This window comes from Bidens hawaiensis, unplaced genomic scaffold (assembly GCF_021521415.1).
Source record: "Bidens hawaiensis isolate Kalapana, Puna unplaced genomic scaffold, B.hawaiensis_p1.1 tig00012136_1, whole genome shotgun sequence".
NCBI lineage: Eukaryota > Viridiplantae > Streptophyta > Magnoliopsida > Asterales > Asteraceae > Bidens > Bidens hawaiensis.
In genome coordinates this window covers 627,272-643,288 of record NW_027491976.1, presented here as the reverse complement: position 1 = coordinate 643,288, position 16,017 = coordinate 627,272, and the positions used below count along the sequence as shown (strand labels likewise).

Sequence of the window (16,017 nt, the reverse complement as noted above, 5' to 3'; positions counted from 1 at the left end):
TGTCTCCCAAAATAGTTCTAAATATTCAATGTTTTTGTAGTAAAATACCGCCTTCATGTTAAAGAAAAACACATACCTTGTATACATTGTTAGAAGATATACATTTATACTTTTTCCACTTACAATTTGTTTGAAGCTCTTAAGTTATAACACTAATCTTGTATTAGTTATTCATTCTCTTGTGTCTTTATTTCCCCTAGACAACGAGTCTTTAAAACATAAAACAGTACTGATAATACAAGATATAAAATGAATATCTCCTTAGTTGTCGGAGCAGTTAATGATGCGGCAATAGCAGATTGTGCTGCTAGAAATGTTCAAAATGTAGTTGAGCATTGTGTCTGATAGAGATGATATTTGTGAATCCTTGCCTTCCCATTCTCATTAAACGATTATATATACAATACAAGGAGATCTCTATAATAAGAGATAATATTCTGTACAATCACCCTCATAATATCATACAATCTATACTATATATATATAGTCTATTACACCCCCGCAGTCGAAGCGGTAGGTGACCGGATGTTGAGACTGGATCGGAAATTTTCAAACAAAGCGCGAGGTAAACCCTTGGTGAAGATATCTGCTATTTGATAAGGAGAAGGCACATGATGAATACGCACTTGACCACGTTGAACCTGTTCACGGACAAAATGGATGTCAAGCTCAATGTGTTTTGTCCGTTGATGATTGACAGGGTTCCCGGTGAGGTATATGGCACTCACATTATCACAGTACACCAGTGTGGCACGCGTTAGGGGACGATGAAGTTCCAAAAGAAAGTTGCGAAGCCAACAAATTTCAGCCACCATGTTGGCAACCCCTCTGTATTCTGCTTCAGCACTTGAACGTGATACAGTCGGCTGTCGTTTAGACGACCAAGAGATAAGATTAGACCCGTAATAAACACAATAACCTGATGTAGATCGACGAGTGTCCGGACAACCTGCCCAGTCCGCATCCGTATAAGCAAGCAAAGAGGGACAATCGGATTTTCCGAGAGTAAGACCAAAGGTAACCGTTCCCTGAATGTAACGTAAGATGCGTTTGAGAGCTTCCCAATGGGTGGACCGTGGAGCGTGCATGTGCATGCAAACCTGTTGAACCACATAACTAATATCAGGTCGAGTGAATGTGAGCTACTGTAAAGCACCCGCCATGCTACGATATAGGGTTGGATCCTCAAATGGAACACCCGAATCAGCACCAAGTTTACCATTTGTGTCGACAGGGGTAGGCGCTGGTTTGCATGTTTGCATTCAAGCACGTTTAATAATGTCTTGGGCATAAGAAGTTTGTGATAAGAACATGCTATCCCCTGTCCGAGTGACCGTTATTCCGAGAAAAAAACTTGGCCGAGATCTTTCATGGCAAATTCATTTGCCAAACTAGACATTAGTTGTTGCCGAAGAACCTCGGAGGAAGAAGTAAGAAGAATATCATCAACGTAAAGTAGCAAATACGCCGTATGATTCCGGAGTGCAAAATGAACAAACTGTTATCACATTGAATTTGTCGGAACCCCAAGTGTAAGACATAATCAGTAAACCGTTGATACCATGCCCGTGGTGCCTGCTTAAGTCCATAAAGAGATTTTTTAAGTCGACACACATGATCTGGATGAGTCTTGCTACGAAACCCCATAGGCTGATACATGTAGACTGTTTCATTAAGTGTGCCATGTAAAAATGCATTTGTGACATCTAATTGATGCACCTGCCAAGAGCGTGACAAAGCGATAGACAAAACTGTTCGAATTGTTGCGGGTTTTACCACCGGACTAAAAGTCTCCCCACAATCTATACCAACCTGTTGTGACCTTCCATCACAAACTAATCGTGCTTTATACCGCTCAAGAGTCCCATTAGAATGGAACTTATGTTTAAACAACCACATACTCCGTATTAAATTCATTTGTGGATGACGAGGGACAAGTTCCCATGTCTCATTTTTAACAAGTGCGCTATACTCATCATTCATGGCACTATACCATTCCGGTGTGGACAAGGCATGGGATGGGTTTTTAGGAATGAGAACAATGGTGGTGGTGGAAAGGTTAAGAAATTTCTTAGGTTTAGTTATACCGTCCATACCACGTGTGCGCATGGTACGATTCGGAGGGGGTGGCGGTGGGGAATGAGGTGAGGGAACTGTTGGAGATTGAGGTGTGGTAGAGGAGTTGGCTGTAATTATGGGTTGGGCAGTGGGTGAGATTGGATCAGTAGGAGGTGGGGTGGGTGGTGTGAAGAGAGGGTTGTTGGTGTCTTGGGTCTGTGAATATTGGGTTGGGTTTGGAGGTGGTGGTGGTGTAGTTTGTTGAGACCACAAATGTGGATGCGGTGGAGTGTTAAGGAATTCATGGGTTTCATTTAATGAAAGTAAGGGTTGAGCCGGGTTAGTGGCGAAAGGGAAAATTGTCTCATCAAAAACCACATGTCGGGAGATAGTTGTTTGATGTGTCTTCAAATCAAGGCATTTATATCCTCGATGATTTTGGGGGTAGCCGAGGAAAACGCATGGGTGTGAGCGATTGGCAAGTTTGTGGGTGAGGGTAGACGGATGTAGAGGATAACATAAGGAACCAAAAATGCGAAGATGATCATATGATGGGTGTCGGTTATATAAAAGTTCGGTGGGGGTTTTGAAGGTGTGATTTTTACTTGGAAGGATGTTGAGTATGTATGTGGCCATGTCTAGAGCATGATGCCAAAAGGTAGAGGGAAGAGAAGCATGAGCAAGAAGAGTGCGAATGATATTATTAATGGAGCGGATTTTGCGTTCCGCTTTCCCATTTTGAGAGGATGTGTGAGGGCAAGATAGACGCAATATCATACCGTTGAGGTCACAATATTGTTTAAACGATGAGTTGACATATTCGGTGCCATTGTCGCATTGAAAATTTTTAATTTTTCGTTCAAATTGGGTTTCGATTTGTTTAGAAAAAGTGCAAAAAATGTTATAAACTTGGGGACTTTTTGGGCAATGGATATGTCCAAAAAAATTTGTGTGATCGTCTAAGAATAGAATATAATAGCGATGTTCGCCGGTGCTTACAACTGGAGATGTCCAGAGGTCGCTATGAATGATATCAAGTGGTAAATATGTACAAGTAGATGAAGGCATAAAAGGTAATTTAATATTCTTCCCCATAACACAAGATTCACAAACAGTCTTACTTAACTTATTAAATGAAATAACATTGGAATGTCTCAAAAATTTCAATAAAGTTGGTCCGGGATGACCCAAACGTTGATGCCATAATTGGTTTGAAATAGCTGCAAAGGTAGATGGGGAATTGTATTGAGTAGACTCCGGCGGAAGTAATGGGTATAAATCACCGCTGCTGTTGCACCGGAGGATAGGGATCCGGGTCTTGAAATCCTTCACAAGAAAACCAAAAGGATCAAATTCGATAGAAACCAATTGTCAATTGTAAGACGACGGACAAAGATAAGGTTTTTAATTAATTTTGGGGCATATAAGACATTATTCAATTTGAGTGGTGGGTAAGGGGGTGGTAAGTGTTGGTCTCCTTGTCCATTTACCGGAATGGTGGTGCCATCCCCGACAATGATATTATGTAAAACGCCATTATTAAAAAGAGATTGAAAATTACCCGGATTATTTGTCTATGTGGGATGTAGCCCCGTGTCCATATGCCATTGATCGGGTGGATTGAGAGACATAGTGTATAAGGCTTGCTCAATGTTGGTAGGCGCATAAGCAGCCGTGAAAGCATTACTCTGGTTGGGCCGTGGACCAAGTATACATGTGTTATGATTTGGCCGAGCTTGTGTCGGATAGGGGCAGGGGGGATTGGTCCAAGAAGTTTGAGTGGACTGATTGGATGAGTTGGGATGTGGCATCCACGGAGTGTTTGAAGAATAATTATTTTGTGGTGAGTAATGATTTTGACCATAGCTGATGGGGTTATGGTTGTTGTATCCAGATCCTCGACCTCGCCCCCAATTATTGCGTCCACGACCACGAGAGTTCAGATCGGTATTCGAAAGAGGCTGAGTTATCGGGTTTCGCGGTTGTGGCGTGTAGGGCGGTTCCCGCAGAAGAGGCGGCTAACGCGGCCTGATGAGCTTTCTTCTGTTCTTCCATGGTTACCTTCGAGCTGCATGAAACGACGGAAGCGGTTCCGTGTTTTGAATTATTGCGCCTATGCCTTCGTATTGTTCATTGAGACCGGTAACCAATTGAATAACCAAATCTTTGTCGTCAACCGGGGCATCAACATTGGCTAATTGATCTGCCAAGATCTTGAGTTCTTGACAATAGGCATGCATATTTGGGAAATTGTCAAGTCGGGTGTTGGCGAACTTGGTTTTAAGATAGACAGCCCTTGTAGCTTTGCTGTCATTGAAGAGGTCAGCGAGAGCCGTCCATGCATGGAAAGCAGTCGTATCTTTCTTGAGAATGGTTTGGACCAGACCATTCGAGATGGTGCCATAGATCCATTGGAGGACCATGGCATCGATCCGTTCCCAAGAATCGAGGGCTGGTGGCGGTAGTGGTGCTGGAGCTTTCGGGTCGGCATCTTTCGGTTGGTTCGAAGAAGATTGTGTTGGCGGTGTTGAAGAGATGAGATGATCGTAGACCATAAAGGCTTTGCAGTGAATTTTAAACAATTCCGACCATGTGGTATAGGGGCCGGATTCGGATTCAAGGGTAATGGTAATGAAGTTTTTAATGTTGGTGACGGTAACGGCGGGGTGTAGTTTGGTATCCATGAGGAAAGAAACTGATGAGAAGTTGAACAGCAGAAGGTGGGATCGTGTCTAGAAAAGCCAAGGAAGATTGGAGGCGTCTTAGGGTTAGGCCAATGATACCATGATAGAGATGATATTTGTGAATCCTTGCCTTCCCATTCTCATTAAACGATTATATATACAATGCAAGGAGATCTCTATAATAAGAGATAATATTCTGTACAATCACCCTCATAATATCATACAATCTATACTATATATATATATATATATATATAAGTCTATTAGTGTCGATGTAAAACAGAACATGATTTTCATTAACGGTAAATACGTTTTTGTTCATTTTTCTTAAAAGAAATTAGTAAATATTTAGTGTGTTTGTTAAGTTGAAAGCAGACAGATGCAAATGACCAAATGTTATTACAATAAGCTCAGAAATATGACTGTTGACTGCAATGTTGACTCGAGAGATGAACAACCACACCTTTGGTGCCATCTGCTCCTCATGTGAGAACTTTAAGGAGGGAGTCAAATGACCATTTTTCCCTAAACACTGATCCCGAATCCGACCCATTGATTGAAGACAAAGGCGGTATGGTTCTGAAATTTGTTTTAAAGATTTATACATCAAAATATGATGTTTTTGTTTTCATTTTAATGCTTTCAGGTCACACATTCAAGACTTCAAGTCCCTACATACATCTGGTCTTGTGCCAGCTCAAGGCAAAATCGTTGCTGATCGGCTTGATGGTATTTAGTATGTTATTTTTAACTGAGTTTATCGGTATGTTTTTATTCTATGTAGGGCTTGATACAATAACAATATTAATGATTCAATAAATAGTGTATTTATAGGCATATTCATGTATGCAAGAGTGAATAAAATGGTTTCAGATGGTTCTTAAATATTTAGTGGTTCTCAAAATGTGGACACAGTAACTATATCATAACAGTCAAATGTTATTACCAGACTAATGAGACAAAAAAAATTTCATTTAAAAAACTAAGCGAAAGTCGTCAATATGTTTAAAAAGATTTACCTGTCATGTGATGGGCCTGAGAATAACTTCAAGATGCATGACATTTAATCATTTATTAATTTTAATTCACCATAGAAGGCTGTATCCAGTTATTTTGAATGTCTTTATGCTTGATTATTAGAAGTCAAACACATCATGCCCATCTCATAGCTTTAGTGTTAGGGGGTGCCGAATTTAATAAAGTTTGCGACTAATAAGTGAGTTCATTGATTAATAACTATGGGGGTACATACTATGCTTCGCTATAGAGTCGTGGGCTAGTCATTACTGCTGATCTTTTAAAATTATTTGATTAATACATATAACTTTTTTGTAACACAGTCGCTTTATATTAATTTCCGAAATATTAACAGGTAACAAAATTTTGATGATGGAAGTTCATTACAAGTTTTTTTAATTTTTTTTATTTTTTCTCTCTTTTTTAAGTAGTATAGTACCCATGGTTAATGGACTTAAAACATATATGCACATCCAATTTTTGTCCCCAAAGATTGTATCATAAAACTGGAGATATGATGAAATCTTCAAATATACATGTCCCAAATTCAAGGGACTATAAGCATATCCTATTAACACGGCTGCAACGAGGTGATAAAAATGCAACCATTAATAATAAATGAATTGAACATATCTGTTTCAAGAAAAAGAAGTCAAGTAAGATCATCTTCCTCCATCTCTTTAGCCTTCAGCATTTCCTTAACTCTCAACAAAAGGGTTGTCTTTTGTGCATCCTGTCACCAAATATAACACACCCTCTTAGAAGTCAAAGTCAAAGTCAAAGTCAAATTCAAAGTCAAAAAAATTTAAATAGTGGAAGTTGATAACTTACCAGCTTAGTTATGCTATCGAATTCCTTAATTGCATCCGTAAACTTTTCAACATCTTCCTCATCAACTGAAGCAGCCAAAGCCTGTCACATAAGAATCGAGTCAAAACGAGTTCTGACCAAAATAGGACCAAAACAAAACATACCTCCAGCAATTTGTATTCACGTGATCCCGAAAATGTTGGATCCATATCCTGTAAAAACATACACATATTCAGAATAATATGCCCTCGAACTCCATATTTAATAAAGATATAAAATAGTGTTCATTAACGAACCTCATATTTTTCCACCGCGTTTGTAATCGCAACAACGTCACCTTTACAAAGTTGGCAAATACCAGCGTTGAGTAGATGCCCTCTAACTCCATATTTAAGCAGATTATTATTAAGTGCATTTCTTGCTATATCTTCATAAATATCAATTGCTTTCTGATACCTATCACATATTTTGCATATTATAAAAGGGTGTTTGAGTATATATGTAAAGACGGTTGAATCCGCTTACTGTTCCAGTTCAGCAGCATATTGTGCGATTTTCAGCCTGCATTGATTTGCATGACTGTTGACTTCTTCTCCTTGATAAAGGTCCGCTGCTTTGTCAAAATAAACCATAGCTTTCTCCAGGTTTTGTTCTTGTTCATATAACTCGGCTATTTCCTGCATGATAATCATATCAATCTGTCAAGATTCAATTTTTATAGTCTTAACTAGTCTCGCAGTCCAAGCAAGAGTTTCAGAATTGTACCTTGCAGACATGCCGAGCCGCCCGATTTCCATAAATAAATCTAATGATTGCTCGAGGCGAGATATGCATTCTGCATAGTAGAACAAACAGTATGAAGATATACTACCCTTAAAACGATGGCGGTGTAAACAAACCAAGGCGTTCATGAGCTACTTGAAATCGGGTCACTAAAAGCTCGAATCAACCCGAGCTTAAACGAGCTCGAACCTTAAAATAAGCTTGTTTAGTAAACGAGCCAAAGCCCAAGCTTTACTTATCAAGCTCGAGCCTAAACGAGCCTATAATTTATGTAATCTTTATTTAATTTATTATATATATATATATAGGGTGAGGATCCTAAGAGAAATTTTTGAAATTGAGAACTTTGAGAACCGTTTTGAGCCACAAAAAAACCTCTTAAAAATATTTTTAAAAAAATTATAAAACGAAAGAAAACGAAAATTCTAACATATGTGTATAATTTTGCTAAACCGATATTTTTTTTTTAATTTTGCTTATGAAACCGGGATGTAAAATAAATTTTTTTGGTTTTTTTACTTTTTTTATTTTCGTGTTTTTTGTTGTTTTATATATTTTTTATTTTTTTTAAAAGAGTTTTTTGTGGTCTAAAATGGTTATAACAGCAAAAGAAAAAAATCTAATAATAACAACAAAATATAAATCAACAAATACTTTTAACGTCTCATAATCGAAAATTAGCAAATACGAACAAAAAAATTACAACAAACACCTATAAAAATAAACCTAATAATAACAGCAAATTGGTTCTCAGTGTTTTCATGTTAAGAATAAAATGTATTTGATCCTATTTCTATATATATATTCTATTATAATTATTATAATGTAAAAAATGATTATAAAAACTAAGTAAATAATATAAATGATGTTATATCCAAAAACTATAATTAAAATTTAATTAAAGAATAACTAAAAATTCATATAAATTAATTAATAAATAACAAACAAGCTGATCTCAAGCTTTAGAAATAGAGCTCGAAGCGAGTCAAGCTTGAGCTCAAACTCTCGTAAGTAAAACAAGCTGAATTCGGGGAAAGGACGGATACCTGATGAGTTAGTTTTCTTATAGCAATGACCTGCATCAGCATAAGCATTAGCAGCTTCATGTTTTCTATCCAACTGCAAACAAAACACAATCATAAATAAATACAACATTTTATTAAACAAATTATCGAATCGTCAACCACTTGCCTTTACAAAACACTCAGCCAATTTAACATATACCACCCCCGCTTGATCCCCTACAAATGTACATCAAATTAAGTATCCTAAATTCCTAATGCATGATAACGAAAACCCGAATCGTTAAACTTACAAGACTTTCTAAGTTTATAAAAATTAGCAGCCTTTTCGTATAAATCGGCAGCATCTTCATGTTTAGAACCGAAGAAAGACCAGCCTTTAAGCTTCTTATCGCCCTGTTTCTCGAATTCTTCGCCTTTCGCTATTTGATCAGACATTATTATTATTATCTTTGTGTATATGTTTTCCACAAGAAACAATCTATACAACAACAACCTAAATAAAAATTAATGTACACCCAGGAATAGAAAACAGATAATAATAATAATAATAATAATAATAATAATAATAATAATAATAATACAAAATCAATGGACAAAAAAACCCTCAAATTTTGGGCAAACAAAAACAATGCACCGAAAATTTACGCAGGGAATCAATATTAATCGAAAATTCGAAAACGATGAAGAAGAGATGTACAGGTGAAGAATAACAATAATGTTCAAATCTAAGAACTAAATGGACCTAAAATTAATATAATAGAACGAATCAAGAAATGGAAGAATGTGGGTTAATTAATTAAGATCAGAAAAACTGGATTTTAGGACCGTTTGTGGTTGGTATAGTTTTACCGCCATATTTTTAGAACAATTTGTGGTGGCAGGGGTGTTCGGCTGTTCGGTTCGATTATTCGCCTCGACTGAATTAACCAATTGGGGTTTGATTAATCATTCAGTTTATTCGGTTAGTTTTCAGTGAATAAACAAAATTAAATTTGGGTTAAATTTTTTATTTAAAAATACATGAAATGAATGCATGAACAATGAAATGAAGATAAATACATGAAATCGCGGTATAAAACATGAAATACATAAAATTTAGGTATATAAGCTAGAAACATATGAAAATATGTATAGTTTGGTTGATTTGGTTAACTGAGGGATGCAAAAGATAAACGATAACCGCTTTTCGGTTAACTCGGTTTGATTTCGTCGGTTTTCAGTCCAATTTGGTTAACGGTCTGATTTTTTTGTACCCGTATGGCCTAAATGGTAGTTTCACCGGTGACTGAAAATTACTCGTTCTTCTTATGGATCTTGATATTATCATATCGGGTTAGACTATTTACTACTACGCTAGTACGCTGTTAATAAGAAGTTATTAAAGAGGGTTTTCTTTAAATTATGAATTATAAATTCATATACGGTGATGGATAAAAGATGAAATAAGAGAAGCAGAAAAGAATTGGTTTCACATAAATCTAACACACGAGGGAATAGTTACTTGTTTATCAGGTATAGACTAAACAATGTAAAATTTAGCCTTCAACTACATGTTAAAAGATTTCACAAACAATGGATGCTTCCCTGTTTTCCTTTAAAAACTTCGTTATTTAATAAAATTCATTGTTCAAATTATGTCAAACGCATCATGCACATCTCTTCGATTTAGTGCTGAAGACTAAGGGTGTTGATATGGACGCAATTGTTTACACGATCTGAACCTGACACGAAAATTTTTTTTTGGGTCAATCAACATGACCCGTTTAGAAAAAAAGAGGGTCAGGTTTGGGTTGACTAACATGACCCGTTTTAAAAACAGGTCAGGTTCAAGTTGACATGTTAACCCGTTTAGAAATTTAAAAAAAAACTTTTATAATTATTATTTTTTTATTTCAGTTTTTGCTGCTTTTCATTTTTCTAAAAATACATTTGTAATTTTCATTTCATTTTCAAGATTTATAATAATTTTTAAAGAGAAGTATTCATATTACTCATTTACTCTCACTAGTTTAAATTACACAACATTTTGTTTACAAATGAGTTAAATGGGTCGAGTCTGGTTCGACCCAAATATATGTGTGGGTTAGGGTCGAAGTTATTGACATGAATAATAATATTGGTCGGGCACATTTCAACCTGTTAACCCACAACCCATTAACAAATCAATACGACATGATTGACACCCTGTAGGTGTTGAGTTGAATGACGTTTGGGCTAATTAGTGAGTTTATCAATCAACAATTGTTGCGGGTGAGCACTAGGTTTGCTATAAAGCAGTTAGCCGATAAATATTGATGATCATTTAATGTTTTTTTTCGGTTGATAGCTTTCTCTTTTAACAAATCACATTAAAATTTTGAAATGACTAATTAGAGAGTTCTTATGATCTCATAGGATATTTATCTTAATTACTTTTCTTTCACTGAAACTTAGTCTTTTAGAACCGCAATTTACATACTCTCTAATACTACTCTTGAATTACATTTTTTTATTCTTTTTTTTCTTTCACAATAACGTGACTTGAACCCTCTCATATTGCAAAGACAAAACCTTGTCAACACTTTTTTTGTCCCTTGTCTCCGCTAACCATTTCAAGTTACATACTCTCTCAATGAAGGAATTGGAGGGGACCCTTAACAACTACCTAACTGTTTTTTGGTTACATATTAATGACAACTTAAACATTTTTTTTAATATTAACTATCTTAGTTTCTTCAAGTGTTTTTGGATTCACTTGAACAAAAGAAAAATACGAATAAACGTTGTAACAAGCTAGAAATTGTGAAGTGCATGTTTTCCCAAGACAATTTGATTTTCGATACTAATATAAACATGGGGTCCAAGGGGGTAGCGCTCTATAGCGTCTGAAGGATTAAGTGAAAAACCAATTACGGTAGTTGAAAGCTTTTGGAACTTGCTCCAGATCCGCCCACTTGGTTGAAACATCATTATGTAGCAAATAGTCCATCAATATATAAACTAGACGATTAACAATAACAAAGCAATCAACCTAAATTTACCGTTAGTGTTGTGGACCAACTATCGGTAATAAGTCACAACCATGAATCATAACTCATTAACACTAAGTCACTACCTTATTGCTGATAGAAAAAAATCATTTAGTGTAACTAACTTACTATTGATAGTGGTGATTATTCAATTAACTACTAACCATTTTAATCTAAACTGTTTACCCCATCTGCACACAATATCCACAACAAGAAGTGACTGAATGAGCATCATCCACAATATTAAAACATAAAAAAGTATGCATACTCAGCTGTCACGTTATAAAAATACAATATTTTAAAAACATCAAAAACATTGACACATCGTCACTACACTTTACATCCAAAACCCTCCCACTTGGCCCACCGCCTACAAGAAAACCTTGTTTTCTTCTAGTTTTTAGAGTGAATTGCGGTTTTCGTTTCCGTGGTTTGTTTAAATCTGCGATTTTAGTCTAATATTTTCAAATTTACTATTTTCGTCCACATGGTTTTATTTCACTTGTAATTAAACCTAACCTCACTAACATTGTTAAGTATAGTCGTTAAATCTATTATTATGCCCGGTTTTAAATCACCGATAAAAAACCTTCTTGATGCTCTAAAATATATATTTCTAGCAAAGTGTATGGTACATGGACACGTGCAAGTCTGGTCATCTACTTCAACTGCTTACACATCTTGTAAACTCAGTCCTATAGTCAAATCCTTTTAATTCTAACCACCTCTGCCAACCACGAACCATTCTTTTCCTTCATTAACTCAAAACTGAAGTAACAATTTTAATATCCTCTCATCTACAAAACCCATCCATCTCCAAATCACACAAACACAACAATGGAACTCACTTTCTTACAACCCTTAAAAACCCAACCTTTATGGCTCAATATTCTCATCACCTTTGGCTCCATATCATTCTTCAAGCTTTCACTATCAATCCTCACATGGGTATACGTTAATTTCATCAGACCACCAAAAAACATCAAGAAATACGGATCATGGGCACTTGTCACCGGTTCAACCGATGGAATTGGTAAAGCTTTCGCCTTTGAATTAGCCAACAAAGGCCTTAACTTAATCCTGGTGGGCCGAAACCCGAATAAGCTCGAAGAGGTATTATGAGTCCCGAATCTGGATCACTAATATGAATGAATAATAAAAACAAGATGAACTTTAATGCACACGTTTATTGTCACATGTACGTAAGTTCCAGGACCGGCCATAAGGTGTGGCCAGGTAGTCGACGACCACAAACCCGACACTAGCTAGGCCAGAATTTTTATATTTTTTTTCAGTTATATGTATTTTTATTAAAAACAATATATATATTTAGTATTTGTACCCAAGTATATAATCACTAGCTTGGTCTAATGGCAAAGTTATGGGTTCTGCTCTCATATGAGACATGTTTAATTCTGTTTTTATACAAAATTTTTTACACAATCCAATTATAACCAAGTAAAACTATATAAATATTAAATTGTTTAAACTTAACAAAAAACTTATTTTACTTGATGCTCAAAAAAAAATTCGCCTTCTGCCCAAATTTTTTTTTTCTTTATCAAAGCCGGCCTTGATAAGTTCTTTACTGATCTACTTTGCTCTCTGGAGTTTGCGGTGGCTATCAAAATGCTCCACACCTACTTACCCTAACTAATGACTAAACATTAACTGTATATATATGGTTACCATACAAAAGACCCAAATACCAAGACCAACTAAGCCTACACTAGCCTCACCAAAATCCATGGGGATTTCTGGTGTTACTAGACAAACCGAAATCCATAGGGATTTCGGTATTACACCATCACAACCATAATGCAATTCTTCAACTCGTCTTCGTTTATTTCACTTTAATCTTGATCATGTTGTGGCCTTTTGATATGCGTCAGTCTAACCAATTTATGACCCAACAGGTATCGTCTGAGATTCGATTGAAATACCCGAAAACCGATATCAAGAACATTGTGTTTGATCTTGCTGGTGATTTGTGTGAAGGTGTTGGCAAGATTAGTGAAGTGATTGAGGGGTTGGATGTTGGTGTGTTGATTAATAATGCTGGGGTAAGTTACCCGTATGCCCGGTTTTTTCATGAAGTGGATGATGAGTTGTTGAGTAGTTTGATTAAGGTTAATGTTGAAGGAGTTACTAGAGTCACACAAGCTGTGTTGCCTGGGATGTTGAAGAGGAAAAGAGGTGCTATTGTTAATATTGGCTCTGGTGCTGCTATTGTTATCCCTTCTGATCCGCTGTATGCGGTTTATGCTGCGACGAAAGCGTGAGATTTTAATCTTTTTAATCGAGTTTCGGTTTTTATAGGTTAGATTTGATTAGATTTAATGAGTTTGACACGAACCCGACACGTTAGGACCTGAAAATAAATCACGTCTGACATATGAACCTGAACATGATACGCAAATATATTATTGGTTGACCCGAAAGTTTTTCCTAGTTTTATTGTTCACATATTAGTACTTTAAATTTACATTTTTACAACAGCTCAGGTGGGCCCGAACCCGACCTGCTTAACTAAATGGGTTTGTAACCAGAAACTGCCACAACCCCGAAAAGCGTGTCAAACACATGAACCTAAACACGACACGTGTATTCACGGGTTGACACGAGCCCCGACACGTTAGGACCTGAAAATCATGCCTGATACATGAACCTAAACATGATATGCAAATATATTATTGGTTGACCTGAAAGTTTTTCCTAGTTTTATTGTTCGCATATTAGTACTTTAAATTCGCATTTTTACAACGGCTCGGGTTGACCTAAACCCGACCTGCTTAACTGAATGGGTTCGTAACCAGAAACTGACACAAACCCGAAAATCGTGTCAAACACATGAACCTAAGCATGACACGTGTATAAGTAAGTGTATTCATGGGTTGACCCGAATGTTTTTTTCTAGTTTTATTGTTTACAAATTAAATTTACATTTTTACAGCAACTTGGGTTGACCCAAACCCGACCTGCTTAAGTAAACGGGTTTAACAAGAAACTGGCTTGAACCCGTTTATACCAAGAATCCAAACCCAAACCTGATAATTTTTTGTTAGGTTTGGGTCGTGTTAGAAATTCACTCTCTTCTTCATACAAGTAATGTAATGTGATGTTTTGATTTGTTTATTTAGGTATATCGATCAGTTCTCGAGATGTTTGTATGTTGAATACAAGAACAGTGGGATTGATGTACAATGCCAGGTAATTATGTTATATCTAGGGTGTGCATCAGTGTATGTGTCGGTTTTTAACTCAGTTAGAACCAAAGATCGAAAATTCGGTTTTTGAGCTTTTAAAATCGTTCCGTTTTGGTTTGGGTTCGGTTTGTTCAGTTTTCGGTTTGTGTGCAGTTCAGTATCGATTTTATCATTTGGGCTTGAAATTTTTGGATGAAACGAAAAATGGTCAAAAATAATGAATTTGGGACTAAAGATTGGGCTTAAATCTTTTTGACAATCAATAGTTAACTGATTATTTTTCATTTGAGCTAAAATATTTGAGTAACGCTATGTCCTGATTTTTATATATTTCTTAAAATTCAAAATTAAATATAAAAATCCATAAATTTGGTTCAGTTTAGTTTTAATTACATGCAAAACCGAACCGAAAGTTTGGCTTTTACAAAAACATTAAACCAACCGTTGGTGTTCTTATTGAGTTTGGTGTTTTCGGTTTCATGCACACCTGATATATCCGTCAAACATATAGGCGCTGTAAATGAGCCAAACGAACACGAACAAGGCCTTGATCATGCTCGTTTGTTAAGGAAATAATGTGTTCATGAACGGTTCACAAACACTTACTGAACGAACATAAACGAACGTTACGAACGGAACATGTGTTCATGTTCGTTTGTGTAATTAAACGAACACAAATTTTTTGTTCGTTTGTTAAATAAACGAACTTCCTGCCGAACGGTTCACGAACAGTTCACATAACGTTCTTTTCGTTTACAGGCTATAGGTATTTAGGTATATGTTTCTGAGTTTAATTATGAAAATTGGTTGCAGGTTCCATTATATGTAGCAACAAAAATGGCGTCCATCAAGAGATCGTCTTTCTTTGTACCATCAGCCACCGGGTACGCGAAGGCTGGGCTACGGTGGTTGGGTCATGAGCCTCGCTGCACACCTTACTGGCCTCACTCTATCATATGGGGTCTGCTGTACTCGTTGCCCGAGTTTGCGGTGGATTTCTGGCGCCTAGGCTTCTGCCTCAAGATCAGAAAAAGGGGGCAGCTTAAAGATTCAAGGAAAAAAGATATGTAGATGTTTGATTCATGTTTAATAATTATAATGAATTTGTTTGAAGTTTATATGTTGTATTTTTAAACAATGGATGCTTGTGAACTGTTTTCCTGATTGTTCAGTGATTATGATGAGAATCGGTTTAAGCAGCATATTGACTGCTGATTGTGAAATTATTGCTTATTCCTTAATTCAAGTCGAAATCAACTACAAGAATGTAGCAACTGTTCTCGAATTTGGACCATGACACGGGATCACTAGCGATATATTTTCGAGTTGAAGTTGATCGTTGCTCTGATTTCATTTGTTAGGATTGGTGATCAGTCGATCACAACGGGCTAAATGGCTAATACTCTAAAGTTTAATTCTTACGCAT

The 16,017-nt window shown here is 36.3% G+C and overlaps 3 protein-coding genes across 3 annotated transcripts; 1 reads left to right on the top strand and 2 right to left on the bottom strand.

Annotated features, from left to right (window-relative positions):
- Positions 1-4,115: 4,115 nt before the first annotated feature.
- On the bottom strand, positions 4,116-4,613 carry LOC143540104 (uncharacterized). Its single transcript, XM_077033254.1, has one exon. The coding sequence runs from the start codon at positions 4,611-4,613 to the stop codon at positions 4,116-4,118; it is 498 nt and encodes a 165-aa protein (XP_076889369.1).
- A 2,863-nt stretch (positions 4,614-7,476) lies between these two features.
- On the bottom strand, positions 7,477-8,812 carry LOC143540103 (alpha-soluble NSF attachment protein-like). The gene is made up of 4 exons (XM_077033253.1): positions 8,668-8,812; positions 8,544-8,593; positions 8,399-8,471; positions 7,477-7,541 (listed from the first exon to the last, which is right to left on the bottom strand). The coding sequence occupies exons 1-4, from the start codon at positions 8,810-8,812 to the stop codon at positions 7,477-7,479; spliced, it is 333 nt and encodes a 110-aa protein (XP_076889368.1).
- A 3,362-nt stretch (positions 8,813-12,174) lies between these two features.
- Positions 12,175-15,793, top strand: LOC143540060 (very-long-chain 3-oxoacyl-CoA reductase 1-like). The gene is made up of 4 exons (XM_077033218.1): positions 12,175-12,498; positions 13,302-13,663; positions 14,526-14,595; positions 15,405-15,793. The coding sequence occupies exons 1-4, from the start codon at positions 12,223-12,225 to the stop codon at positions 15,660-15,662; spliced, it is 966 nt and encodes a 321-aa protein (XP_076889333.1). The 5' UTR covers positions 12,175-12,222; the 3' UTR covers positions 15,663-15,793.
- Positions 15,794-16,017: the final 224 nt, after the last annotated feature.

What these genes read in the sequence shown, in the direction of transcription:
- LOC143540060 (XM_077033218.1), top strand. Translation starts at nt 12,223, where the DNA reads ATGGAACTCACTTTCTTACAACCCTTAAAAACCCAACCTTTATGGCTC. An exon ending in ACCCGAATAAGCTCGAAGAG is followed by an intron (nt 12,499 to 13,301) that starts GTATTATGAGTC and finishes ATGACCCAACAG; the next exon opens with GTATCGTCTGAGATTCGATT. An exon ending in GTTTATGCTGCGACGAAAGC is followed by an intron (nt 13,664 to 14,525) that starts GTGAGATTTTAA and finishes TTGTTTATTTAG; the next exon opens with GTATATCGATCAGTTCTCGA.
- LOC143540104 (XM_077033254.1), bottom strand. Translation starts at nt 4,613, where the DNA reads ATGGTCTACGATCATCTCATCTCTTCAACACCGCCAACACAATCTTCT.
- LOC143540103 (XM_077033253.1), bottom strand. Translation starts at nt 8,812, where the DNA reads ATGTCTGATCAAATAGCGAAAGGCGAAGAATTCGAGAAACAGGGCGAT. An exon ending in TGGCTGAGTGTTTTGTAAAG is followed by an intron (nt 8,472 to 8,543) that starts GCAAGTGGTTGA and finishes TTTTGTTTGCAG; the next exon opens with TTGGATAGAAAACATGAAGC. An exon ending in TAAGAAAACTAACTCATCAG is followed by an intron (nt 7,542 to 8,398) that starts GTATCCGTCCTT and finishes GCTTATTTTAAG; the next exon opens with GTTCGAGCTCGTTTAAGCTC.